Raw genomic sequence first — 27030 nt, forward strand, 5'->3', positions numbered from 1 at the left:
TCGGTGATCGCATCAAATCATTACACACGAAGTATCGATCAATCACTTCACCCTATCCGCCGTCTGCGTTTGCTTATTTGCTCGCGAGATGCTTACTCTCGATCTCCGATCTGCTTGATCGTGCTGTCGCACCACCCGCCGACACACGGCCGAGAAGGTCGACTCCGTCGTCTGTCAGAACCCTCCCGTTCGACTTCTTCCAGGAACGAGGCCCTCTGGGTGAAGCTATTGCTCTCCGGCTGGCGGCGCGCTGCAAGGTCGCAATCGGGCCGTTTGCCCCATCGTCGTCTTGGGTGTGCGGTCCGCAATCCAAGCTTGACATCCGAGGTTGCAGATTGCAGGGACTTCTTGGGCAAATCTCTTCACCGGTAGGTTCGTATCGGAAGTGAGTATTCACGTACCATGTCACCCAAGTCGTCGCGAACGGCATGGTCGTGATCGAAACCATGTCGGTGATAGGGTTTGGTGCAATCCGGAGATTGATAGGCCACGGCGTGGCTTCCCGCCTTACCTGACGCTCTATAAGACCTGCAATCCGGAGGACCACGGCTCCAGAACCGGGTACATGATGAGGTTCAACGCCTTGTCCTGATACCACAATACTCTGCTCCGGCGGAAGCATCATCAATCCTTTCAAATGCGGTGAGTCTTCTCCTCCTCCTCTGTTCTACATAGAAGCGATCATATGATCACTATGGTTAATACAACAAACCGCATTTAAGGTGTTCGATCATATGTCTAGTCGAAAAGGAAAACATGACGGCTGTGTTTCATGGAGGCTAGGAATAGTTTGTTCTCGGTAGTACTCATGACTTTGCAGTGTCACATGTGCACTTGGTCCAAGGATCTACGGATCCATTCACATGTCAATGAACGGCTCTGATATAGGGAATCGGAAGGACCTGCTCACATCACACCGGTAGGAGCTCGAAGTACAAGCTTACCTCCTGGAAGTATGTGTACACCACCACAGTTGTGTATTCGGTCTCACTCTCCTCTCGATTTTGACTCTATGTCCACAGCTTCCACTTTTAAGATCACAGACACACTGTGATCATGACTCCAAATCACGAGACCTCGTCAGCTATACCTCTCTAGGAGTTGGTGGTGCCAACCACTGCAACCTTCTCCATTATCAGCTTTTAACGCTTTATCTGATGGGTTCTGCAACAGGAAAGCTACGAAGTCGAGGAAAGGCAGGCTAAAAGAGAAGAGAAAGGAACGAGAGAACAGCGTGCCCATCATATCTGCTCGCATCCTGCTGCCTTTGGGCCTGGATTCCGTTGATGCAAAGATTCCTGCTCAGCTGGGAAAGACCAGCCGCTAGTGAACAAATCCCTCTCTGATTTCCGCTGGTAAATAAATTCTACTTCAAAGATTATTCATTCTTCATATTGACTGATTAATTTGATTCTTTATATTCGAATTACTGGAAAAATATATAAAATTTTAAATATATAATGCATGTTCGAATGAAGAATAAGTGGGAAGCAAATAAATATTTCCCTGATATGGTACTAAATTTTTTAATCATTTAAAAGTTTAGGTAATTTAAAAAAGATTATTATATATTTTAAATTAGACTGATAAATGCGCTTGCAGAAGATGATCACAGAATTCTTTTAGTATACGAGAGACACAAAGGAACAGAAAGGAATGGAGAAAAAGAAATATGGTCAACCAACACGGCAAGCAGGTCTCCATTGGTGGTCGAGCGGGGCCCAAAGGTGCATCATTTGGCGGCTGGAGCTCGCCTGTATCACCCAGACAGGGAACGCGATGGTCTCTCACACACCTGAGCCCGTTCCTCCGTTGGATGGTCCGCGATGGTCATTGCTTGTCTCGGGCCCAACCACGCATTTCCCAGTAACAACGGGGGCCATCATGGGCTACGGCCAGGCTAATTTGAATAGAATTCGACATCATGGCGCACGCGGGCAGACACCTGAATCCGAATCGATCGCCCAGCGCTCGCTTTGCTTTGCAAAGCCTGCTGTCGCGCCCGCTTCGGTGACTTTTTCTCTGCTTTCAAATTTTTATTCCGCTCTAGCTTTATGCATCCATTCACATACACCATATGTAGAAATTTGGAACTCAATAACGCATATAGAGTCGAAGGGACAACAGAACACCATGCTTTTCCCACCTTTGACCCTTTACATCGCCATTATTTCAAACACTGTATCACCCGGCAAAACGAAACAAAAGCAGCGGCAGAGGAGAAGTCCTCACTCTCTCTCTCTCGCGCAACAACACCCAGCAAGGCTTATGAATGATGGTCGCGGGAAAGGTGAAGGCCGCCATGGGGTTCCGTCGCAGCCCCGCCACGCCTAAGATGGCGACGCCCCGCCGCTCCCCCTCCTCCTCCCCGGTCTCCCAAAAGTCGTCGCCGGCGGCGGAGGGGGGTCATCAGACGACGACCGCCGCGTTCGCTCGATCCTTCGGCGTTTACTTCCCCCGCGCCTCCGGCCAGGTCCAGCCCCGCCCGCCCTACGTCGCTGAGCTGCTTCGCCTGGTGGAGGAGCTCCAGGAGGAGGAGTCCCGTCTCCGCACCCAGCTCCTGGAGCAGAAGCTCCTCAGGGAGACCGTCGCCATCGTGCCCTTCCTCGAGAAGGAGATCGCCGACAAGCGCGAGGAGCTGGTGCGGGCCGGTGACCGTATCGAGCGCCTGGAGGGGGAGAACCGGGCCCTGAAGGACGAAGTCGAGGGCTTGAGCTCTGAGATACGGAGCGGCGAAGAGGAGAACCAGCGGAGGGAGAGGAGGATCAATGATCTCGAAAAAGAGTTGGACGAGCTGAAGAAGGCGGCTTCGGAGCAGCGCAATGGCGACTCGAGGCGGCTATGCGCCGGGACAGGGGAGATGGACGAGTGCTCGTCGTCGCAGAGGTTCCAAGGCCTCATTGACGCTTCCGCGAGATCGAATCTCCTCAAAAGCCTGCGCAAACCACCCAAATCCGCCAACATTGTTCCCAATCAAGAGGTCCAAAGGCCAGAATGCAGAAATCCGAAGGCGGATGGAGGGGTCATCGAGGGGGTGCATCAGCAGCCTCACGGCGGCGACAAGGAAGAGGTCTTGAGACCCCGAGCATCCAGGGTTCCAAAACCCCCGCCCACGCCTTCGATGTCCTGTAACCCCTCGAACTCATCTTCTTCGTCGTCTTCTTCCCATACCACGTCCCGCGTCGCAACAAGCAAAGGCCCCAGCTTGGCGTGCCTCCCGCCGATCCCGCCGCCAGCCCCACCGGTAAAATCCACACCGCAAGGCGGAGCGCGGCCACCTCCTCCGCCTCCACCTCCCCCGCCGCCAACGCTGGGGTCCAGGTCGGCGGCAGCAAGCGTGAGGCGGGTGCCGGAGGTGGTGGAATTCTACCACTCCCTTATGCGGCGGGACTCCAGGAGGGAGTCCTGCGGCGGATTGCAGGAGGCGCCTCCCGCCGCCGCATCCGTCTCCAACGCGCGCGACATGATCGGCGAGATCGAGAACCGCTCCGCGCACCTCCTCGCCGTAAGTCCCCTTCCCCTCCCCCACTCCCTCGAAACCGTCACCGGTGCCACTTGACCGTTGGTACATGTGTTTCGTTGTACTCATGTGTACGTGGCAACAACTCGTTGGTGCTTCTTTACACATCTTGCCAGTTATCAAACAGCGGATCGGAACCATAAGGGTTAATTACTTTGTCCACTTCTTTTAATTGCGGTCTTAATTGCTCGATTAATTGCAGATAAAGACGGACGTGGAGACGCAGGGCGACCTCATTAGATTCTTAATCAAGGAAGTGGAGCACGCGGCGTTCGCCAACGTCGAAGACGTGGTCACCTTCGTCAAATGGCTCGACGACGAGCTCTCCTTCCTCGTATTCTTCTTCAGAATCTCTGTTTTGGGCAAATAGATTGATGTGGTGTGTTGATTTATCGGGTGATGAACGTCGCAGGTGGACGAGAGAGCGGTGCTGAAGCACTTCGAGTGGCCGGAGCACAAGGCGGACGCCATGCGCGAGGCGGCCTTCGGCTACTGCGACCTCAAGAAGTTGGAGTCGGAGGCGTCGTCGTTCCGCGACGACCCTCGCCAGCCCTGCTCTTCCTCTCTCAAGAAGATGCAGTCGCTCTTGGACAAGTATTCATTACCCACCCACCCTCCCTTTTTGTTCTGTTTCCAACCAGGTTATTAACTGAGAATGCTAATATTATTTGATAGATTGGAGCGAGGTGTATACAACCTTTCACGTGCAAGGGAAGCTGCCACGAAGAGGTACAAGGGGTTTGGTATTCCTTGGGAATGGATGCTGGAGAGCGGATACGTTAACCAGGTAACTCACCAGGCTTTGCTCGTCTCTTCATCTTAGTTCAATGGCGTGCAACGTTATCTTTCTTTTGATGAACAAAGGACCAGAACGCTAGGTGGCCAAGGACAAACTTAGATCTGGAGATAGGCCAATTTACCAAAGGGGCGCACACGTGAAACAGGATGACAGTGTGCAGAACTTTGTTTCTTCTACGTTGGAGATATTTAGCTGGAAATTGTAGAATAATAACAACAAGAATAATTCTGCCGTATGCATTCGCTTCCTCACGTTACCGAGGAATCGACGAGGGGCCATTGATGGTTTTCATTCAGAGAGAGAGAGAGAGAGAGAGAGAGGGGTGGGGGAGGGAGGACATACACGGACTGCACTGTAGATCACCACCGTACTTGTGAATTCTAAGATTCTTGACAGTAAGGTAGTGTCACTGATCTCGTCAGGTTCTCTGCGTTCTTTTGTCATAAGGCCACAAGTTCATGTTTTAGTTTGATTAGGATTTAAGATGATAGGAAGCGCCTTTCTTGCCATGTGGCTTACATTAGCATTTCATTATTTTGTACATGATCTGTTAATCCTAGCAATGAAAAGGGTAGTGATGATTAAATGGAAAGTCTGGTTAGTGTTGAAAGGGGATAATATGTCGTTCTTTTATTGTGTTTATTAACTTGGTAGTGGTTCTGATCAAGATTTAGCCTCAACGACAGCTACAATCTTGTAGTCAAATCAACAAGTGACATATACGAGGTAAACTATTATAGACTGTAGTCAATAATAGTTTTTGGTTGACTCACCCACATATCTATGGACCTCTTCTCTAGTCAATCTAGATACAAGTCTTACAGAGGTAGTTAAACATGTAAAACGCAGTGAGGAAGATGTCTAAATTCTGCTTATTTACCTATCGAAGTTTTGTTTGGGCAATTTCTTGTTCTAAGCATATGGTAACAGGACGTTGTTGAGAATTGATTCATAGTAGTTATCTAGGTAGTTATCATGTTCTAGGTAGTTATAGGCATGTTTTAAGAAGTGACCCATGATCTAAAAGTAATAGGGTGGTTTCTACACCTAATTCAATCATGGGTGACATGGTGGAGTGAGGTAGTTACCACTAGGTCCTATAAATAGGATCATAATTCATTAAGCAAGATAAGAAGTATACATTTGGGAATATTTTGTAAGTGTTCTATGTCTATCCTCTTGTTTAAATACTACATCGGTTTTCTTGATCGAAATGATTCTTTTTAATTGCATCGTAGGATTCTATTTTTATCGTTTCCTTGCTCTTCCATTCCTAACAGATGTTTGATTTAGAATTGTGTAATGTTGCATTTGTTCTAAGTTTGATATCTAATGGTATTTAAATGTAAACTTTCTACACACAAAAGGATACAAGCACTGGCTAGGTTTGGAATCAGTTTGGATAAGTTGAACTTAAAGAACTGTAACTCGATAGGTTGATCGGTTTGATTTAGAGTTTGAAATCAGAGATACTAATCTCGAGCATCTGTTACTTGGTGTGATCTTAATGAACTCATCATGATCAGAGAAACTGATTCTTCAGCGTTTGTGGCTACTCTCTACCATTGCTAAGAGTTTTAGGGTTTTTCTCTGGTGGCACATACACAGCTATAACAATTTATGGATGCGTCAGTCAACTTGGTATTCCTCTTTTTATTTTTTTTCCAAGTTCGGTTGGCAATCTGAAGCATCAAAAGGCCAATTAATGACTTCACAACTAATTTATAACATGATTATATATACATTCAGATCAAGGTAGCAACAGGGAAACTAGCAATGAAGTACATGAAAAGAGTCTCTTCCGAGCTGGAGATCATAGCAGGCAACCCTGAAGAAGAGGAACTCATGCTTCAGGGTGTTAGATTTGCCTTCAGAGTACACCAGGTGATTCCGGTTCAACAGAAGCAATCACATTTCATGGATAAAAAGAAAAACTTTTTTGGCTTGCGAATATGGACTTGTAATGAGGTTTTTCTTCTATGATCACCACCAGTTTGCAGGAGGTTTTGATGCGGAAACAATGCGAGCTTTCCAGGAGCTCAAGAACACAGCTCGCACCCTCCACCTACAACTCCAAAATCACAACCGGCAGAAGCTTTATTGCAAGTCCACATCCGGCTGCTAGGCAATGCACAACCATGCATGCGTCTACGCCTGCAAAGGTAGCACAAACCCATTTGATCCATACGACTTCAGCAATCTATTCACGTTACCTGATACAGCACAGAAGCGTAGGCTATTTGTTGCAAACTAGCATTCATTCACTCTCTGATGTGAGCTCTTTGCGTGCCTAGTTTCCTCCTCTTCCCTACGCGTTCATTGCCTGCCATGGATGGTTTCTTCTCTTTATCCTTCTGTGTCCCCTCTCCAGGTTTTTACCAGTAGCCAAATTTGAGGCTTAAATGTTGAATTCAACACAGTTCATCGTCTTCTTGTTCAGAGTACTAACAAACTGTTCATAGGTGTTTTAGATCGGAAATGCAGATCAATATCACCAAGCTCAAGACGATGAATGATGTAGTAAGTGCTTCATGAGTCTTTAGGTAATTACAGTAGCTTTCATTACCTTGAACTCGGCAGCTGTTCGTCCAGCGTAATCTTTAGCTCGCTCTCCTGTCTGCATGGCCGTATCCTTAGCTTGTCCTGCATGCTGATTTAGTTCCTCCATTGCTTCCTTCGTTTCTTCCGTCTTCGATACCAGTCTTTCCTACACCAGCAATAGAGATGTATCCAACGTTTAATGCTCTATAACAAGTTTCATAGACTTCCGCTTTAGTTGATTTCTCCCAATTGTATACCTTCGCTTGCCCCGCGTTTGCTCTCCCTGCCTGCAGGGCTCTCTTGGCTGCTTCTATTGCCTCCTCTGCCTTCTGTGTCGCCCGCACTCGCCGTGGCGTCCTTCGTCTTCGTCGCTGCCTCCCTCGCGGTCTCGCCGGTACTCACAGCGACATCCTTGGCCTTCAACGCGGCCTGCTCTGCGTAGTCCATGGCGGACTCGCCTGCACTCACGGCGGCATCCTTTGCGACCTCGAGCCCCTGACGGCTCTTTTCGACGGTCGTATCCTTCACCGAAGAAGCCTGCTGCGCGGCAACCTCCGCCACGGCGTGGGCCTTCTCAGCCGCGTAATCCTTGGCCAGGGACCCCTTCTCGGTGGTGTACTCAGCGGCAGCACGAGCCCCATGAGCAGCCCTGTCCTTGGCCTCGGTGCCCATAGCGGCGGCCCAGAGCCCCGCAGCACCGAGGCCATGGGCGACGGTGTCTCTGGTCCCGTGGAGGACCCCGGGACCGGCTTGCTTGGCCTTCTCGTACCGCTCCTCGGCCGCCCTGATGGACTCTACAGAGTTCTGCTGGGCGACGGCGCGGTACCGGCCGATCTCCTCCGGCGACATGTACTCTATCATGTCTTGCTCATCCTCTTCAGAAACCACTCTCCGGCGACTGCTCGTATTTATTATTAAGTTAATGATGATCAAAGTATGAATATTGCACGGTGCGGATCCCTCTCCGTTCATCATGCGTTAAGAAGCGTGCAAGGACTCGATCACATGCGTGCATCTATGTAGTCGAATCGGCTTGAAGTTATTTCAATTCGATTGGATTGGATTCTGATCACGTGGTCGAGTCGACTCGAATCGAATCGATTTCGACCCGATTCGATGCGATCGGATCCAGATTAAGCCCATCTTCCTTGGCACGTGAGTCGCAGCGGGGATCCCCAAGTCACATGTTAAGAAGCGTGCAAGGATCGGACTCCATCACAGGCGCGTCGACGTCGTCGAATCGATTTTAACCCAATTCGATCACGAATCACGTGATCGGACGACGCAACTCCTTGGGCAGCCGTCCGATTCACGATCCCGTCACGTTGCTCTCATGTGTTTGTCGTGATGCCGGAACAAGCAAACGCCGTAAAGCCTCCGCAACATGATTCCGTCCTTGCGACCTGTGCACGCCACGGCAGACAAGACAGTTTTCGTCATCTTCTTCGTATGAAAGCGTGCCTTGTGAAGCTGTAATCGGTAGACTGTCATGTAAGATGGTCAGCTAAGAAATGGGAGGAGTACTCTACTCCGTACGCAAGCAAGCAAGCGAACGCAGATTTCTTTGTGGCTTGCCAAGTCTTTGCATGATTTCACCCATGTGTGCTTTAGACTATTCGATTCCTAGAGATGTTCGATGCCAATGACATGAGAAATCCAACCTAAACTCTCATCCGGTGTGCCATGAAATAGTCAAAGCAATAGAAAAGATTATTATACCCACCTCTTCCAACATAAACCATATGCATACATATATGTCAAGCATCATATGATATGTCAGTCTAAAGAATTGACACCTTCATCTTTTCCTCCGTAACGATTTGGAATCTCGAACGCTTACAGATCCGTGAGTTGTTGGGTGTAGTTGGAGAGGACTGTAACTTCACGTTGTCGAGCCATGGAAACTTAGCTGCTAGTCTTCCTTTACCTGAAGGTCACAGGTAGATGCATGGATTGCAACAACATTTGAGCCATTCAAACTTCATCCTTGGCGGGCTGCCTCGTGTGCTCTGCTTGTTGACCGTCAAACCACATATCTCATTCGATCATATTCAATGAACAGTGAAGTCAATGTTGTCTATAAATTGCCTCTTATGTTTCGCTTCCTATACTTTTTATGCTCTCTCTCTCTCTCTCTCTCTCTCTCTCTCTCTCTTTCCTTGTATCCCCATGAGGAAGTTCTTTGGCTGCTTGGCTCAGGAAGCTGAGAGTACCATGGCTTCCGAGACTGGCAGACGAAAGCTCTCTGTTTTATGCTCGCCAAGACGCTGGATTCGTACGTCGAAGAAGCCGAAGAACTCACCAGGGAAGCAGGAAGACGACCGTGAGAAGAAGGGAGCCATGAGGCTGAAGGTGATGGTGAGCAAGAAGGAGGCAGCTCAGTTGCTGGCCATGTACGTCCGCGGCGAGGAGGAGATGGTGGCCAAGATCGTGAGCGAGCTGCAAAGAAGAACAGAGGCCGGACAACAAGGATCGAGCAGTGATGCGTGGCGACCGATGCTGGAGAGCATCCCTGAGGATTGATGGATGGTAGATACGGAATGCGGATCATGTCATCCCCACCGGAGGATATCGCTGATGCGCAACGAGAGAGGGAGACGGAGAGAGATCGCTGCACAGACTACTAGGAACAGTCTTTATATCATCTTCTCTCTTCATTTGGGTCTGAGAGCTAATAAGACTACTTGGAGTCTCCACACCATGTTACCACCCCAGCTGCGTATACTGCAAGTTATAGCTTCTGTGCATGATGATTGCTGCATCTATGAGCCATTTTCTATGCATTCAGATGTGATATTAAGAATTGAACCTGCAACACTCTTTTGACAAGAATGATGAAGTTATAGCGATTAATTTACGTTCATTTTTTTTCTATGAATTAAGACCAATGATCTAAACAAGAAAAGCTCAGAAACTCGCTTCTCGAGATAACCCAAAAACTACTGCTCCAGCAGTAAGTTCTTGAGATCTCTTTTTTAGGAATATATCCATCTATGGCCTAATATTCCAATGAAATTAACAAAACCCACTGCTTATGCCAATAATACACACACACACACACACACACACACACACACACACATATATATATATATATATATATATATATATATATATATATATATATATATATATATATATATATATATATATATAGTGGAATGGTTTTTGTCTTCTCTTAGAACAGTGAAAAAAAATAAAGAATGAGTAAAATAAATCAAAAAAGAAAAATCAATAAATAAATAATTTTTATATAATATCAATAATTATGGTTATTATCCATTATATGTCTACTGGACCCCTTCATCTTTGGAAGGACCAAACCCCAGCTTAATGAATTATAATAACCTTTTGACCCAAATAAAAGAGTATCTGATTCACATATGGAGCTGAAGGATTGGAGTTCATGCAAAGATTTTTAGAAGATCTCCATTAAGAAGTGAAGTGGTATCAGATTGAAGAGATCCTCCACTGACTACATGTGACTACTGGCTTTAGACATGTCGTTCATGAAGACCTCCGTAAGATCTAATGCAGATAGTTCTCGAGTCCCTCAGCTGCTGCGAGTCTGCAAGTGGGCAAAGAGCCATGTAACGGTGATGTGACCTCGAGTACCGCTGGTGAAGAGAGGAAGGGTCTCACTTGTCGCAGTCGGTGGAGGGGGAGAAGGAGAAGTTGAGGCGGACGCCGCACAGGCGCGGGAGACCCATGGCACGCTTGTTGTCGATCCCGGGGAAGTGGCCGGCGACGATCTTGAGGCATTTGCAGATGACCACCCGGTCCTTGTGGGTCTGGGCGATCCCCGGCAGAGAGCGCACGCCATTGCAGCACCCGACTCCCGGAACGGCCACATGGCTCGTCAAGTACGGAGCGCAGGGTACGATCATCTGCGTCATCCTCTCGCATGGCAGGATCGCTGCGGCAGCCCCTACCCAGACGGCGGCGATGACCGCCAGAAGAACGAGAAGGCGAGCCATGGCGCTCAAGATAGCTGGAGAAGACGAAGGGTGGTATGATTTAGGAAGCTGCAGGCTCCTGCAGGCATATATAGCCGCGTGAATGCTCCACCGCATGCAAAAGAGTGGTGTCATGCAAAGTAAGCGGATGGCGTAAACTACGTGGTGCAAGGGCGTTGAAGTATTAGTTGGGCGCCGCGAAGAGCCTGCACAACAGAGAGAGAGAGAGAGAGAGAGAGAGAGAGAGAGAGAGAGAGAGCCAAACTGGACAACCATCGATTCATAAACGAATCCACTGTTATAAATTGATCAAATTAAAAAGAAAAAAGAATTTCTTTTCAAAAGATTTATTTGAAAAGGTGTTTTTTTTTATTTTTTGATAGTTATTTTTCAAAGGTTGTATCTTTCGAGAAAATAGTTATAATTTTCAAAGGTGTTATCTTTTGAGAAAATAGTTAATTTTCAAAAGTTGTATCTTTTGAGAAAATATCTATAAATAGCTATTTAAGGGTAAATTACACGTACAACTCTTTCATGTTCTTCTTCTTTACTCTTCAAGTGATTGAGTTAGACATTCTCTAATTCCTCTCTGAAGATTCTTTATTGTTTGCTCAATACAGATCTTCTAAAGGCTTGTCATATCCACTAAAACTATTTGCATCAAACCCATAGCAATATTATTGAGAAGAGGGTACAAATATCATTTTTAGGAAAGTGTTTATACACGTTTCAAGCCTAAATATCTTTCCTAAAGTATTCTTGATCTTGTGTTTGTTATTTGTTTCTATAGTGTTTTTTATCCTCTTCTTTATCGTATTTTTTTCCCAACAATCTAAAAACGATATCTTGTGAGTTTATACAAATTTACTATGGAGGCTACAAATACCATCAAATTATTGAATCAAGATTTTGTTCGTTTGGATCTTCTTGATGGAACAAATTTTACCCGTTGGCAAGACAAGATGAAGTTCATGTTGACTGCTTTGAAGATCTTCTATGTGCTTGATCCAAATCTTCAACCAATTCCTGATCCAACCGACGATGACACCGATGAAATCAAGACTGAACAAAAGAAAAGAAATGAAGATAAAGTCATGTGTAGAGGACACATTCTCAATGCTCTTTCGGACTGGCTTTATGATCTTTATATGGTGGAACCATCTGCAAAAGCAATTTGGAATGCTTTGGAATTCAAATATCATGCCGAGGAAGAAGGTACAAAGAAATTTTTAATTTCTAAATATTTTGATTACAAGTTTGTGGATGGCAAGCCAATCTTGGCACAAGTACATGAGTTGCAGATCATTGTTAATCAATCGAAGGCTGAAAAAATTGAATTTCCTGAACCTTTTCAAGTAGGGGCTGTAATAGCCAAGTTGCCTTCATCTTGGAAAGGGTATAAGAAGAAGATTTTGTATGACTCCAAAGATATCACTTTGGAGCAAATTCAAAAACATCTTCGAATCGAGGAGGAATCGAGGATGAGAGATAAGAGTGAGAACTCTTTTTGCAATATAAAAGCAAATGTTGTGAATCAGCCTAAGAATTCCAACAAAAGCAAACAAAACAAGGAGAATCATTTTGGCCCCAAAAGGGATCAAAGAAAATTTAAGAAGCTAAAGAGTGGAGGATGTTTTGTTTGTAGAAAACTTGGTCATTTTGCTAGGGATTGCAGATTTAAAAAAGACCAGAAACCAAAAGTCAACTCCGTTGAGGGAGATGATAATATAATCGCTACGGTGAGCGAAGTGAATGCCATATTTGGCAAGGTTTCTGGTTGGTGGTACGATACTTGTGCTACCGTCTATGTTTGCTATGATAAGGGACTCTTCAAGACTTACAAAGAAGTCACAGAAGGGCAAAAGATTCAAATGGGAAATGAAGTTTGTTCTAAGGTGATTGGCAAGGGAAATGTGGAACTCACTTTCACTTCAGGTAAAAAGTCACTCTTACTAATGTTCTTTATGTACCAGATATGAGTAGAAATTTAGTGAGTGGGAATCTCCTTAGCAAACCTGGAATTAAATCTGTATTTGAATCCGGGAAGTTAATTCTATCCCGTAATAGAACTTTTGTTGGAAAAGGCTATTCCGCTGAGGGAATGGTCAAATTATCTATTGTTGATAATGATTCTAAAGCTAATAAAGATGTTGCTTCTATTTATATTATTGATTCTTATTCATTATGACATGATAGATTAGCACATATTGGAATTAGCATGATTAGAAGAATGGCTAAGTGTGGCTTAATAAATTATCATTTTGATGATCTTAATAAATATGAAATTTGTGTTAAATCAAAGATGATGAAGAAACCCTTCGAAAGTATTTATACACGTTTCAAGCCTAAATATCTTTCCTAAAGTATTCTTGATCTTGTGTTTGTTATTTGTTTCCATAGTGTTTTTTATCCTCTTCTTTGTCATATTTTTTTTCCAACAATTTGTTAGATTTAATACATTTTGATATACCAATTTGTTAGATTTAATACATTCTGATATATGTGAATTAAATGATATATTAACGAGAGGAGGTAATAGATATTTTATTATTTTTATAGATGATATGTCTAGATTCACATATGTGTACTTATTGAAACATAAATATGATACTTTTAATGCTTTTAAGGCATATAAAGCAGAAGTTGAAAATCAATTGGGGAAGAAAATTAAAGCTTTAAGAAGTGATAGAGGAGGAGAATACTTTCCTAATGAATTTAACTTGTTTTGTGAACAACATGGCATAATTCATGAATGTTCAGCACCTAGAACACCTGAGCAAAATGGATTAGCAGAAAGAAAAAATAGAACTTATCTAGAGATGATTAATGCTATGTTGTTGCATGCTAAATTATCTTATAATTTGTGGGGAGAAGCTTTATTGGCTGCATGTCATATCTTAAATAGAATTCCCTCTAAAAAGAATAAGATCTCTCCATATGGGTTATGGAAAGGAAGACAACCTAACATTGGTTATTTTAAAGTGTGGGGGTGTCTTGCATATTGTAAGAATAATGATCCTCAAAGGATAAAATTGGGACCTAGAGGAATCAAATGTGCATTTATAGGCTATGCCTCAAATAGCAAAGCATATAGACTTCTTAATTTGGAGTCTAATATCATAATAGGATCTCGAGATGTGGAGCTCTTTGAACATTTATTGACTTCTAATAATAATGTTCATCCTTCAACTAGTGAAGAGTCACTAGTGAAGAAATCTCAAAAGGTTGATGAGCAACCTAAAATTCCTTTGATTGGACATCAATCAAGTTCACAAGAGGTTGGAGAGCAATCTTATGAATTAAGGAGAAGCACTCGTGTACGAAAAGCAAAAATATTAAGATCGGATGAGATTGATTCTCAAAATATTTCTTTTTACCTTGTAGAAGGAACTAATAAGAGAGTATTAAAAACAATTCCTCTTGTTTTACAAGTGGAAGATGATCCTAAAACATTTAAAGAAGCCATGGCTTCTGTGATGCTGCTTTTTGGAAAGATGCTATTAATGATGAGATGGATTCTATTATGTCAAACCATACTTGGGAACTTGTCGATTTACCTTTTGCCTCCAAACCTATTAGTTGTAGATGGATATTTTGTAGGAAGTATCATACAAATGGTACTCTCCAAACGTTCAAAGCAAGGTTAGTTGCTAAAGGATTTCAACAAAAGGAAGGAATAGATTATTTTGACACATATGCTCCTGTGGCTAGGATCACATCTATTAGAATTATTTTTGCTTTAGCATCAATTTTTGATCTTTATGTTCATCAAATGGATGTCAAAATGGTATTTCTAAATGGAGACCTCGATGAGGAGGTATATATGGAACAACCTGAAGGTTTTGTTCTACCGGAAAATGAACATAAAGTGTGTAAACTTATTAAGTCATTGTATGGTTTAAAGCAGGCTCCAAAACAATGGCATGAGAAATTTGATGCAATAATTCTTTCTAATGGATTTGTTCATAATATTGCAGATAAATGTGTTTATCTCAAAACTTATGATGACTATATGGTGATAGTTTGCTTTTATGTTGATGATATGCTAATAGTGAGCAACAACATGAAAGATATTGTAGAAACAAAGAGGTTTCTATCTTCAACATTTAAGATGAAAGATCTTAGGCAAGTTGATACTATACTAGGTATCAAGGTAAAAAGAAATAGTGGGGGATATGTTTTGAGTTAAACTCATTACATAGAGAAAGTATTGGAGAAATTCAGTCACTTAAAAATCAAAGAAGCAAATACCCCATTTGACCCAAGTATCAAATTAGTCAAGAATGTTGGAAGAACAGTGGCTCAATTAGAATATTCAAGTGCTATAGGAAGTCTTATGTATGCAACGCAGTGCACAAGACCTGATATAGCATTTGCAGCTAGTAAATTGAGTAGATTTACTAGCAATCCAAATGTAGAGCATTGGAAGGCTATTGAAAGAGTTCTTTGGTACCTTAAACGAATCAAAGATTATGGACTACAATCCTCAAAATTTCCTGCTATTTTAGAAGGATATACTGACGCAAGTTGGATATCGAGTTTTGGAGATAACAAATCCACTACTGGTTGGGTGTTCACCTTGGGAGGTGGCGCTGTTTCTTGGAAGAGCAAGAAACAAACGTGTATAACTCACTCAACTATGGAATCAGAATTTGTTGCTCTAGCAAATGCAGGAAAGGAGGCTGAATGGTTGAGGGACTTTCTATTAGAAATTTCATTGACTTCTAAGAGTGTGAATTCAATTTCTATACTTTGTGATAGTCAAGCCACTTTAGTCGTGCATATAGTGAAATATATAATGGAAAGTCAAAACATATAAGTCTTAGACATGATTATGTGAGAAAATTAATCAAGAGTGGGATTATTTCACTCACATTTATGAAAACAAGTGAGAATTTGGATGATCCATTCACCAAACCTCTTACAAGAGAAGTTGTAAGATCAACATCAAAATGAATGGGGCTAAAACTCCTTGAATAAAAGATCCACCAATGATAGCAACCCTACTCAACATTATGAAATGAGTAATGAAGAGTTCAAAGGATAAGAACAAGTCATTGATATATGGAGTGGTTCAGCACTTTGAAATATTTTATGAGTCCCATCTAAAGATGTTAAAGTGTTGGTTGTCACCGAATGAGGTTGAGTTAATTATACTCTTAATGAAGTTCAGTCAAGTTAGGACAAGTATCTCAAAGAGTGACAAAGATACTATAAGAACTTCACCTATATGAACTTAGAAGTGGTGCCGCTTCGATTGAGAGTTGGAGTTTCTCTCATAAAAGTTCATAAACTTGGATGAGCCCAAGGCCATATTAGGGCTAAGCGAGATTTTATGAGGAATACAAGAATGTTGTATTTATGTGTGTGGTATCACTGGTGTTGTCACGAGGAATAACAAATTCAAAGCTTTTATGCTATTTGGGATTTCGACTTCACTTTGTGATGCTTACACTAAGGTAATATTCAAATCGAAAGATATATTACTTTATTCATAAATACTATTTAATCACTTGAAGAAAATTTTAAATTTGAACAAGTGAGGGATTGTTATAAATTGTTCAAATTAAAAAGAAAAAAAAAATTTCTTTTCAAAAGATTTATTGGAAAAGGTGTTTTCTTTTATTTTTTGGTAGTTATTTTTCAAAGATATATTACTTTATTCATAAATACTATTTAATCACTTGGAGAAAATTTTAAATTTGAACAAGTGGGGGATTGTTATAAATTGTTCAAATTAAAAAGAAAAAAATTTTCTTTTCAAAAGATTTATTGGAAAAGGTGTTTTCTTTTATTTTTTGGTAGTTATTTTTCAAAGATATATTACTTTATTCATAAATACTATTTAATCACTTAGAGAAAATTTTAAATTTGAACAAGTGGGGGATTGTTATAAATTGTTCAAATTAAAAAAAAAATTTTTTTAAAAGATTTATTTGAAAAAATATTTTTTTTTTAATTTTTTGATAGTTATTTTTCAAAGGTTGTGTCTTTCGAGAAAATAGTTATAATTTTCAAAGATTGTGTCTTTTGAGAAAATAATTAATTTTTAAAAATTATATCTTTTAAAAAAATATCTATAAATAGCTATTTGAGGGTAAATTACATATACAACTCTTTCATGCTCTTCTTCTTTACTCTCCAAGTGATCGAGTTAGACATTCTTTAATTCCTCTCTAAAGATTCTTTATTGTTTGCTCAATACAGATCTTCTAAAGGCTTGTCATATCCACTAAAACTATTTACATCAAACCCATAGCAATCTTATTAAGAAGAGGGTACAAATATCATTTTTAGAAAACTATTTATACACTTTTCAAGCCTAAATATTTTTCTTAAAGTATTCTTGATCTTGTGTTTGTTATTTGTTTCCATAGTATTTTTTATCCTCTTCTTTGTCGTATTTTTTTCCCAACATCAACAACATTCCACGGTCACATCCAAAGGCTAATCAATCCAATTCAAACGGTGTTTCAAGCTTGGCTTCCGATTAGGGCACCGCCTTGTAATGCGGAGGAGTTGATGCAGGGATTCGCACTACCGGCGTAACCTCCTCTGCTTTCTTCCTTCTGCTGCTCTCCAGGATCAGTGGAAGCTGACCCTCCCTTCGTCTGGCCGAGCTCTCGTGCGCGGTGCCTCGCAGCTTCTCAAGCCTCACCCCATCCCTCCGCTGCATCTTGGACACTTTCACCACGTTCAGCAATCCCCCCACAAAGAACAGACAACTCCCCGACAGGCACAACCAAACCCAACTCTTCCCCTGCAATCATGTTTTACCCACACAAATCAAAGAGAAGACATGAGATCGATGAGTTGGAATGGAATTAATCTGCTACTACTTACCATGATCTTGGAAGTTGTGTGAATTGACCCGAAGGTATCATGGTTGTTGAGGATTCCGGCGACCAAGAAGAGCAAGCTTCCCATGAGCAGGGGAACCTGCACACACTTCTGTAGTATCTGGACATGGCCATTTGCTGTCTCGTAGACTTGGCAGATGTTGTGGATGGAACCGATGACCCAAAAGATTGGCCCCGATATCAGTGTGTTGACCGCATGCCTTTCCAGCCTCGGACTGTAGCGTTTCTCCATCTACACTCGTTACGTACATGAAATTGGATACCCAAAAGATAAAATACAGGAAAACCAAACATAGAAATTGAAAGAAAAATAAAGGCATCATCATCATCATCAGCTTCTTCTTTTTCTTCTTCTAATTATGATCTACCAACCTGGATAAAAAAGAACAGTATGCCGATGAAGTTCAAGATGGTGCCAACAATGTGCGCCAGCGGTACGGAGAACTCCACCAGCGCCAGCTGCACGTCGAACTCCACCAGGGAGAGGCAGAAGTCGACGCCGGCCAAGTGCGCGACGAGGTCATGAGCGTTGACGACGAGGACGAGAGCGAGGCCGATGAGGGCGAGGGCGAGGCCGGACTTGGCGAAGGCTGGGGCGGTGGAGAGCTGGGCCGTGAAGCCGCCGACGAGGAGGACGGGGGCCAGTACGTACAATCCGGCGTTGATGTACTCCAAACGATCGCGGGCGGCGAGGTGGCCGTAGGTGCGGCTCTCCCGAGCGGTCGCGAGCTTCACCATGGCGGAAACGCGAGCGAGCATCCCACCGAGGTTTCCTTATCGCTTCCGATGGAGGAACGGAAGGAGACTGGAGAGAGAGAGAGAGGGCCGCGGGTCGATCGAAACGTGGCCGTCTGCATAGGCGGCTGCGTAGAGGATTTTCCGTGATACGTGTCAACTTCGTTGGTGAATGCTTTAAACACATGAATTCAGAATGGAGTATTGAAAAGGAAACGTCTTTTCTTGATATTTTTATTTGAGACGATTTTGCATAGAAGACGATTTTGCAAAGGAAACCTCACCTTTTTATAATTTTCAGAATACTCTCAACATAATACAGAACAAATTTTCACCCAAACATCCTCATGTAAATCTATTTAAAAGCTATTATAACCAAAGTAAATTGACTTAAGATTTTTAAAAAAACTTTTGATATAGTTAAAATATTTTTAAATATTTATAATAATTTTTAAAAATTATAAATTTATTTAAAAATATTATAACTGAGGAATTGAATCAGTTTATCATATGAAGCAGTGCAAAAGAGGTTCGGATATGAGATCTCCGCTAGAGCCCCTATCTTATTGGATATCCAATAAACCCATGAATTATTGGATCTCATAGATTAGATCCAATAAGAGCATTAGCTCTTATTGGGTAGAAACTCATTAATCCAAAAGGCTTGAATAATTAGATGAAGATCCAATACCCAATAGGACTGGATCCATTAGGGTTAATTAGGTTTCTCTATAAATAGGAGGGAACTAAATGCCCATAGGCTAGGGCTTCTAAGTTGTCACCTCCTATTCTCCTCTCCCCTTCTCTTCCTTAAATAGTATGCCTAGAGATTTAAGGAGCATTGTTGCAGCCCTACTGTATGGATCACTGCTAGAGAGGATGACGCTTGACCTCCTTCATCGACTCCTATAGATTTGCAAGGATTCGGGGATATATAATCTCCCTAGGTAACATAACTATCTCACGCATGTTTTTTAGTTTCGCTAATTTTGCGCATAAATCTTTACACAACGATGAACACCTTTTGGGAAATTTAGGATTTTTGTTTTTGTTCTTACATTGCGCATGTGATGTCGCCCCTAGATTTTCCTACAGAAAACAAGTTCAGTTACCTAGCACACAAGTTTCGACTTTACGTAGGTCCGGTAGAGTACCCCATCCTTCTTAGAGATATGTGAGATATATCAAAGGAGAGAATGTTGAGGATACTAATCCTCAGACCTACGAGGAGGCTATTACGAGTATAGACTCCAGGAAGTGGCAAGAGGATATGAATTCTAAGATGAATTCCATGTACTCCAATAAGGTTTGGAACCTTGTTGATGCATCCGAGGGTATTGTACCCATTTGTTGTAAGTGCATCTTCAAGAAGAAGATCGGAGTAGATGGAAAAATAGAAATCTATAAAGCAAGGTTAGTGGCTAAGGGGTATCGTCAAAGGCAATGTGTTGACTATAACAAAACCTTCTAACCCGTAGCTATAGTAAAATTCATCTAAATTTTATTGGCTATTGCAACACATAATAATTATGAGATTTAGCAGATAGACATGAAAATCACGTTTCTTAATGACAACCTCGAGGAGGAGGTGTATATCATATAGCCCGAGGGATTCGTGTCCAAGAATAGTCCAGATAAGGTGTGTAGATTGCTTAAGTCCATCTATGGACTAAAGCAAGCTCTCCGTAATTAGAACATAAGATTTGGTGAGATGATTAGATCTTATGATTTCGTTAAGAACGAAGATGAGCCTTGTATATAGAGGAAGGTAAATGGAAGCGCTATTACCTTCTTGGTGTTATATGTGGATGACATCCTAATAATTGAGAATGACACAAAGATGTGCTTCACAGTAAAGACTTAGTTATCTAAACACTTCTCCATGAAAGACTTATGGGAAGCATCCTACATATTGGGGATTCAGATCTATAGAGATAGATCAAGATGATGCTTGGCTTGTCCTAATCTAAGTACATAGATGTCATTGTCAAAAGGTTGGGCATGAAAAATTTCAAGAGAATACTCATACCAATGAGACATGGGATATCACTTTCTAGAAGTATATCCCCAAAGACTCCTGAAGAAAGGGTAAACATAGATATGATACCCTATGCATCGACAATAGGATCTATCATGTATGCTATGTTATATACCAAGCCTGATATAGCGCATGCTTTGAGTGTCACGAGCAAGTATCAGGCGGATCTAGGCTTGGAGCACTAGAAAATAGTAAAGTGTATCCTTAAGTACTTGAGAAGGACTAAGGATCTTTTACTAGTATATGAAGGAAGTAGCCTCAGGGTTGAGGGCTACAGGACTCGAGCTTCCAATCTGATGTCAATGATAGCAAATATAATTCAGGGTATATGTTTACCTTGAATGAAGGAGCAGTATGTTAGAAGAGTTTCAAGCAAGACACAATTGTTGACTTAACTATAGAGATGGAGTACATTACTGTGATAGAGGCAGAAAAGGAAAGAGTCTGGATGAAGAAGTTCATCATAAATCTAGGACTCGTTCTAGGTAGCGAGGAGCCAATTCCCTTATATTACGACAACTATGGGGCGATTACTTAAATAAGGGAACTAGGTCTCATCAAAAGTGTTTTGAGGAGGTTTCAACTTATTAGAGAGATCGTTGCCCAAAGAGATGTAGTAGTGGAAAGAGTTCTATCCGAAGATAACATCGCAGATCTACTAACAAAGTCGTTGTTTTAAATTATCTTTGAGAATCACAAGGGTCTAATGGGGATCAGACACATAGGTGATTGACTTTAAGTCAAGTGAGAGATTGTTAGTCATAAGTGCCCTGCAAGCTAATCACGTGAGTGATGCCACGTGTAACTTGACATGCAGTCTTTTTGCTTATTATTATTATGACATTCTCTCACATTATATATATATATATATGTATGTATATATATATATATATGTATGTATATATATATGTATATATATGTATATATATGTATATATATATATGTATATGTATATATATATATGTATATACATATATATATATATGTATATACATATACATATATATATGTATATACATATACATATATATATATATATGTATATACATATATATATATATGTATATATGTATATATATATGTATATATATATATGTATATATATATATATATGTAATGAGATTTGGATCATGATGAGATCATGATAATGAACCTGATTCACCTTTAAATACAGACCCAAAATAATCCTAGTTATAGGTTACTCGAGAGGGACATCGAGATAACCGGACAGACTGGTATATTGTATACTTGTCCATATGATGGAGGTAACTAGTCTCATAGTTGCTCATGTTGGGACACTAGGGATACAATATAATTACTCATTGCAGAATGAGTTTACTGATTGATCCGCTTATGAAATGCTGGATGGTTGATGATATCTCATTGTTAGACAATAATTTCGTCATCCTAGTAGTATACCTGGTCCTTAGACTTGAGACACCAAGAATATCCTGTATAAGTACTCCACTCTTTAATACTAGACTTATAGGTTTGAAAGTTTCAAATCTAATACAACTAGTCATTGGGAGTAGTAGCCAACCTTATGAGGGCTATTGAATATCGATAAAGGATCATTCGCTCTCGGTATCATAAGAGAAATATCATGTGTGTTCTTACTCAAATAAATCCTTAGTCAAGGTCATTTGGATTGAGAGAGAAAGAGTTCTCCAAGAGAATCCGATTAGAGTGAGACTAGAGGAAAAACTATATGAGCCTGATAGTACCATGCCACGTATACGATCTCTAGGATATTAGATGGATAAGGGACTATACGTTTATAGTAATTGAGGATAGATAAATTCAAAGGATTGGATTCCCTTGTATCATTTAGGGACTACAACGTAGTGGCCTAGTACATTCGTAATTGATAAGTCAAGTGAATTATTATGGAGATAATAATTCACTAAGCCAAAAGGAGTTCTAATAGGTATGACTCACGGCTAGCTCGATATTGGGCCTAGAGGGTCACACACTTATGGTAGGCGTTATGACAAGAAGAGGTTCAGATATAAGATATCCACCAGAGCCCATATCTTTTTGGATATCTAATAAGCCCATAAATTATTGGATCCCATGGATGAGATCCACTAAGAGCTAATAAGAGATTATTGGGTAGAGACCCACTAATCTAAAAAGCTTGGGTAATTGGTTGGAGATCTAGTACCCAAAAGGGCAAGATCCATTAGGATTAAGTTAACTGGGAGCCTCTATAAATAAGAGGGAACCAAAGACCCATATGTTAGAGCTTCTTGGTTGTCACCTCCTATTCTCCTCTCCTATTCTCCTCAGATAGCAAGTGTGGAGATTTGGACAATGATTTGAGAGCATCATCGCAGCCCTACTATATGAAGCACCGCTAGAGAGAAGGACACTTGAACTCTTTCATCCAATCCTAATGTCATATAGGAATTCAGGGATATACGATCTCCCTAGGTAAAAACACTATCTCACACGTGGATTTTAGTTTTGCGGGGTTTACGCACCAATCTTCATATGACGATGAAAACCTTTTTGGAAAATTTGAGATTTTTATTTTCTGTTCCTCCGCTACACATATGATGTCGTCCCTAGATTTCCCTACAATCACTACATGCAGAAGGCTGCCGGCCTCCTATGGCCCCTTTCCCATAGGTGGCCTATTGTAAGTGGCTAGGCCGAGAGCAAGGGAGCTCTCAGCAAAGTCTGCAAGTAGCCTTTGGCCAATCTGCGAGAGCAACAACAGTTGCTGTCCTTTCTCGCCTTTTGCATCAACAATTTTGACGTCAAAAATCTTTCTAAAACACAACTCACGTAGTTTAAAATCCAATCTTTCATACAAACAACATACTTCTAATTGTTGGGAAATCTAGGGGCGACATCACATGCGCAGCGGAAGAACATAAAAACAAAATCTATAATTCTCAAAGATGTGTTCGTTATCGTGCAAAGATTGGTATGCAAATCCACGAAACAGAAAACTACGTATATTAAAAATTATGTTACATAGGGAGATCGTATATCCCTGAATCTCTACATATCTCTAGGAGAGAGTGGAGGAAGTCAAGCGCCCTCCTCTCTAGTAGTGATCTACACAATAAGGTTGCGATGACACTCCTCAAAACTCTAGACCTACTCTGAGGTGGAGAGAGGGAGGAGAATAGAAGAGACAACTAAAAAGCTCTAGCCTATGAACTATTAGTTCCCTCATATTTATATAGGTCCCCTATCAACTTAACCATAATGGATCATGCCCTATTGGGTATTAGATCTCCATTTAATTATCCAAGCTTTTAGATTAGTGGATCTTTATCCAATAATCTTCCATTGGCTCTTATTAGATCTCATCCACAGGATCTAATAATTTACGGGCTTATTGGATATCCAATAAGATAGGGGCTCCGACGAATATCTCATCCTCTACTCATCGCAACGCCTACCATAGGTATATGACCCTCTAGGCCCAATATCGAGTTAGCTATAAGTAATACCTGTCAGAACTCCTTCTGGCTCAATGAATTATTATCTCCATAATAATTCACTCGATTCATCGACTACCGACGTACTAGGTTACGGCGCCTCATTCCCCATACGATATAAGGGAATCCAATCCATTGGACCTATCTGTCTTTAGTTACTATGTACCTATAGTCCCTTATCCATCTAATATCCTAGAGATCGTATATTGGGCATAGTGCTGTCAAACCCATACGGTTTCTAATCGAGTCTCTCTCTAATCGGATTCTCCCGGAGAACTCTTTCTCACTCAATCCGAATGACCCTGGCCAGGGATTTATCTAAGCAAGAATACATGGGATATTCCTCTTATGACACCGAGAGTGGATGATCTTCTATCGATACTCAATAGTCCTCGTAAGATTATCTACCACTCTCGATGACCGGTTGTGCTAGATCTTGAACCTCTATACCTACAAGTCTGGTATCAAAGAATGAAGTACTCATACAGCACATTCTTGATATCTCAAGTCTAAGGACCAGATACACCATGGAGACTACGGAATCACTATCTGATAATAAGGCATTATCAACCATCCGACATTTCGTAAGTAGATCATCAGTGAACGCATTCTCCAATGAGCACTTGTACTGTATTCCTAGTGTCCCCACACAAGCAGCTATGAGACCAACTGCATCCATCATATGGACAGGTATATAGCACACCAGTCTATCTGGTTATCTCGATATTCCTCTCAAGTAACCTATGACTAGGATTATTTAGAATATGTGTTTAAAGGTGAATCGGTCTCATTATCATGATCTCATCACAATCTGATTCCCACTACACAAACCCATAGACATTACAATATATTCAAGCAACAATCAATATAAAGTGATAAAATATCAAAATATAATAATAAATAAAAAGACTACGTGTCAAATCACACGTGCCATCACTCACGTGATTGGCTTGTAGGGCACCTATGACTAGCACTAATACCACTATAGGATAAACTCGGGGCAACATCACATGCGTAGCGGAAAAATAGAAAATAAAATCCCAAATTTTCACAAAAAAAAGGTTTCATCGTTATGCGAGATTGGTGCGCAAAAGTTATAAAATTAAAAACTACGTATATAAAAAAGATACGTTACCTAGGGAGATCATATATCTCTGAAATCCTATAGATCTGTAGGAGAGGATGAAGGAGGTCAAGTATCCTCCTCTCTAGTAGTGATCCACATGGCAGGGGCTACAAAGAGGCTCTTCAAATCGCTGTCCAAATCTCCAAACGCCCCCTAAATAAGGCTGAGGAGGAGAAGGGGAGAGGAGAATAGGTGGCAACCAAAAAGGCCTAGCCTATGGCCCTTTGGTTTTATCCTATTTTTAGACGCCCTCTATTAACTTAACCCTAATGGATCATACCCTATTGGGTATTGGATCTCCATCCAACTACTCAAGCCTCTTATTTTAGTGGATCTCTACCCAATAATCTCTCATTGGCTCTTATTGGATCTCATCCAAATGATCCAATAATTCATGGGCTTATTGGATATCCAATTAGATAAGGGTTTTAACGGATATCTCATATCCAAACCTCTACTCGTTCCAACACCTACCATATGTGTGTGACTTTCCAAGCTCAATATTGAGCTAGTCATGAGTTATACCTATCAGAATTTCTTCTGGCTCGATAAATTATTATCTTCATAATAATTCACTCGACTTATTGACTACGGACGTACTAAGCTACTACGTCACAGTCCCCAAATGATATAGGGGAATCTAATCATTTGGACCTATATGTTCTTAATTATCATGTACTTATAGTTTCTCATCCATCTAATATCTCAGAAATCATATACCGGGTATGGTGCTATCAGGCCCATACGGTTTTTTGTCGAGTTTCGCTCTAATCGAATTCTCCCGAAGATTACTTTCTCTCAATCCGAACGACCCTAGCTAGGGATTTATTTGAGCAAAAGTACATGAAATATTTTGTTGAATCTCATATTTTGATGATGAAACCACTTGATATGTGTTTATGTTTTAATCTACATTTTGAGTGATACAGAATACTTCGATCAGGATGAGACAATTAAAACAGGAAAATCATGTTGGATCGGTCGATGTATCGATAAAAGTCTTCAGGCCATGGATTCGAGTATCAGGCCAAGAAGAGTGAGTGTTACGCCAAGGATATCGGAGTTGCAGAGTCAACTGGTCGATTGGGCAATAGGCCGCAAGAGAGGACGATGCGCCGAAGAATCGGACGAGATACTACCACCGAAGATCATCGGGGACTTGCCGAAGTTTTTGGAAGTCCACTAAAGAGATCGTTGGGGGTTCATGGAGATCACCAAGAAGGTTCGGCTACCTGTCAAAGACTCACTGAAGTCGCCACAAGACTGGGAGCCTACTAGGAGTCCATCGGAAGAAATCCGAGGGTGTATCGGAAGTCCATCGGAAGATCGCCGGAAAGCTCGCCGGAAGGAAACTCGATGTTGTCGGTTAAAAATTTGCTTAGGACTATGTCTTAATTTTATAGTTTACATATAATTAGAGTTATAGGATTAAGGGTTAATCCTATAACCGAGTTAGGGGCCAATTGGGCCCGAGTTTAGACTGGTTTGGGCTAAGTTTGGAGCCCAACCAGTGAGCTGAAATAGTCTAGGCAGTGGCACCGCTAGACTGGGCGATGGCACCACCCAGAACCCGAAGGATCAGGTGGTGGTACCACCGAATTGGGCAGTGGCACCACCCAGCACCTGAAAGATCGGGCGGTGGCATCACCACCGACAGGCGGTGGCACTGCCAGCTCCGGGAACCCAAGAGAATTCAAAATTTGGAGCCCAAATTTGAATCCTCTTAGGGTCTATAAATACCCCTCAATTCTCAACAGAGAATACAACCTTTTGAAAAGTTAGAAATTGAGAAAAAGCCTTAGCAAAGTCTTTAGCAAAGTCTTATTTTCAATAGCTTAAGTGTTCACCTCCCTCTTTCTCTTTGAAAAATCTGTAAGAGTGTGAACCACTTGTAAAAAGGTTGTAAGAGGGGTATTTGGTCCTTCCCCCTTCAAAGTGATTTGCTAGTGGAAGTTGGAAGCCTCATCGAAGAAGGCTTTGCAAGTGAATGTAGGTCATTT

General features: G+C 41.6%; 4 protein-coding genes across 10 annotated transcripts; 1 reads left to right on the top strand and 3 right to left on the bottom strand.

Moving 5' to 3' along the window:
- Positions 1 to 31: 31 nt before the first annotated feature.
- LOC103999680 (protein INCREASED PETAL GROWTH ANISOTROPY 1-like) lies at positions 32 to 9663 on the top strand. Of its 7 annotated transcripts, none has more exons than XR_010512699.1 (9): positions 32 to 642; positions 1174 to 1355; positions 1616 to 3505; positions 3723 to 3854; positions 3933 to 4114; positions 4196 to 4307; positions 6069 to 6203; positions 6313 to 6839; positions 7154 to 9663. XR_010512699.1 is itself a non-coding variant. In XM_065179357.1 (7 exons), the coding sequence occupies exons 1-6, from the start codon at positions 2273 to 2275 to the stop codon at positions 6442 to 6444; spliced, it is 1926 nt and encodes a 641-aa protein (XP_065035429.1). In that variant the 5' UTR covers positions 1748 to 2272; the 3' UTR covers positions 6445 to 6481; positions 7154 to 9663. The 7 variants fall into 7 exon arrangements, 1 of the variants encoding a protein (XP_065035429.1); XR_010512702.1 differs by lacking the exons at positions 32 to 642; positions 1174 to 1355 and having other exon boundaries at positions 1748 to 3505; positions 6313 to 6481; positions 6614 to 6690; positions 6782 to 6839; XR_010512701.1 differs by lacking the exons at positions 32 to 642; positions 1174 to 1355 and having other exon boundaries at positions 1748 to 3505; positions 6313 to 6481; positions 6614 to 6690; positions 6791 to 6839.
- On the bottom strand, positions 6026 to 7721 carry LOC103999694 (late embryogenesis abundant protein At3g53040-like). The gene is made up of 3 exons (XM_065179358.1): positions 7118 to 7721; positions 6886 to 7026; positions 6026 to 6771 (listed from the first exon to the last, which is right to left on the bottom strand). The coding sequence occupies exons 1-2, from the start codon at positions 7719 to 7721 to the stop codon at positions 6953 to 6955; spliced, it is 678 nt and encodes a 225-aa protein (XP_065035430.1). The 3' UTR covers positions 6026 to 6771; positions 6886 to 6952.
- An 835-nt stretch (positions 9664 to 10498) lies between the features above and the next one.
- On the bottom strand, positions 10499 to 10837 carry LOC103999695 (non-specific lipid-transfer protein A-like). Its single transcript, XM_065179084.1, has one exon. It carries the CDS (start codon positions 10835 to 10837, stop codon positions 10499 to 10501), a length of 339 nt encoding a protein of 112 aa, XP_065035156.1.
- Positions 10838 to 17114: 6277 nt separating this feature from the next.
- Positions 17115 to 18537, bottom strand: LOC135671192 (uncharacterized). Its single transcript, XM_065179155.1, has 3 exons — positions 18049 to 18537; positions 17660 to 17908; positions 17115 to 17576 (listed from the first exon to the last, which is right to left on the bottom strand). The coding sequence occupies exons 1-3, from the start codon at positions 18433 to 18435 to the stop codon at positions 17307 to 17309; spliced, it is 906 nt and encodes a 301-aa protein (XP_065035227.1). The 5' UTR covers positions 18436 to 18537; the 3' UTR covers positions 17115 to 17306.
- Positions 18538 to 27030: the final 8493 nt, after the last annotated feature.

Source organism: Musa acuminata, unplaced genomic scaffold (assembly GCF_036884655.1).
Source record: "Musa acuminata AAA Group cultivar baxijiao unplaced genomic scaffold, Cavendish_Baxijiao_AAA HiC_scaffold_1138, whole genome shotgun sequence".
NCBI classification, from domain to species: Eukaryota; Viridiplantae; Streptophyta; class Magnoliopsida; order Zingiberales; family Musaceae; genus Musa; species Musa acuminata.

Bases quoted from the DNA above. Each gene is read 5' to 3' on its own strand.
- LOC135671192 (XM_065179155.1), bottom strand. From the start codon at position 18,435: ATGCTCGCTCGCGTTTCCGCCATGGTGAAGCTCGCGACCGCTCGGGAG. The intron at 17,909-18,048 runs GTTGGTAGATCA...TAACGAGTGTAG, and splicing joins TACTGTTCTTTTTTATCCAG to ATGGAGAAACGCTACAGTCC. The intron at 17,577-17,659 runs GTAAGTAGTAGC...ACATGATTGCAG, and splicing joins ACACAACTTCCAAGATCATG to GGGAAGAGTTGGGTTTGGTT.
- LOC103999694 (XM_065179358.1), bottom strand. From the start codon at position 7,721: ATGATAGAGTACATGTCGCCGGAGGAGATCGGCCGGTACCGCGCCGTC. The intron at 7,027-7,117 runs GTATACAATTGG...TTGCTGGTGTAG, and splicing joins CAAACGCGGGGCAAGCGAAG to GAAAGACTGGTATCGAAGAC.
- LOC103999680 (XM_065179357.1), top strand. From the start codon at position 2,273: ATGATGGTCGCGGGAAAGGTGAAGGCCGCCATGGGGTTCCGTCGCAGC. The intron at 3,506-3,722 runs GTAAGTCCCCTT...GATTAATTGCAG, and splicing joins GCTCCGCGCACCTCCTCGCC to ATAAAGACGGACGTGGAGAC. The intron at 4,115-4,195 runs GTATTCATTACC...ATTATTTGATAG, and splicing joins ATGCAGTCGCTCTTGGACAA to ATTGGAGCGAGGTGTATACA.
- LOC103999695 (XM_065179084.1), bottom strand. From the start codon at position 10,837: ATGGCTCGCCTTCTCGTTCTTCTGGCGGTCATCGCCGCCGTCTGGGTA.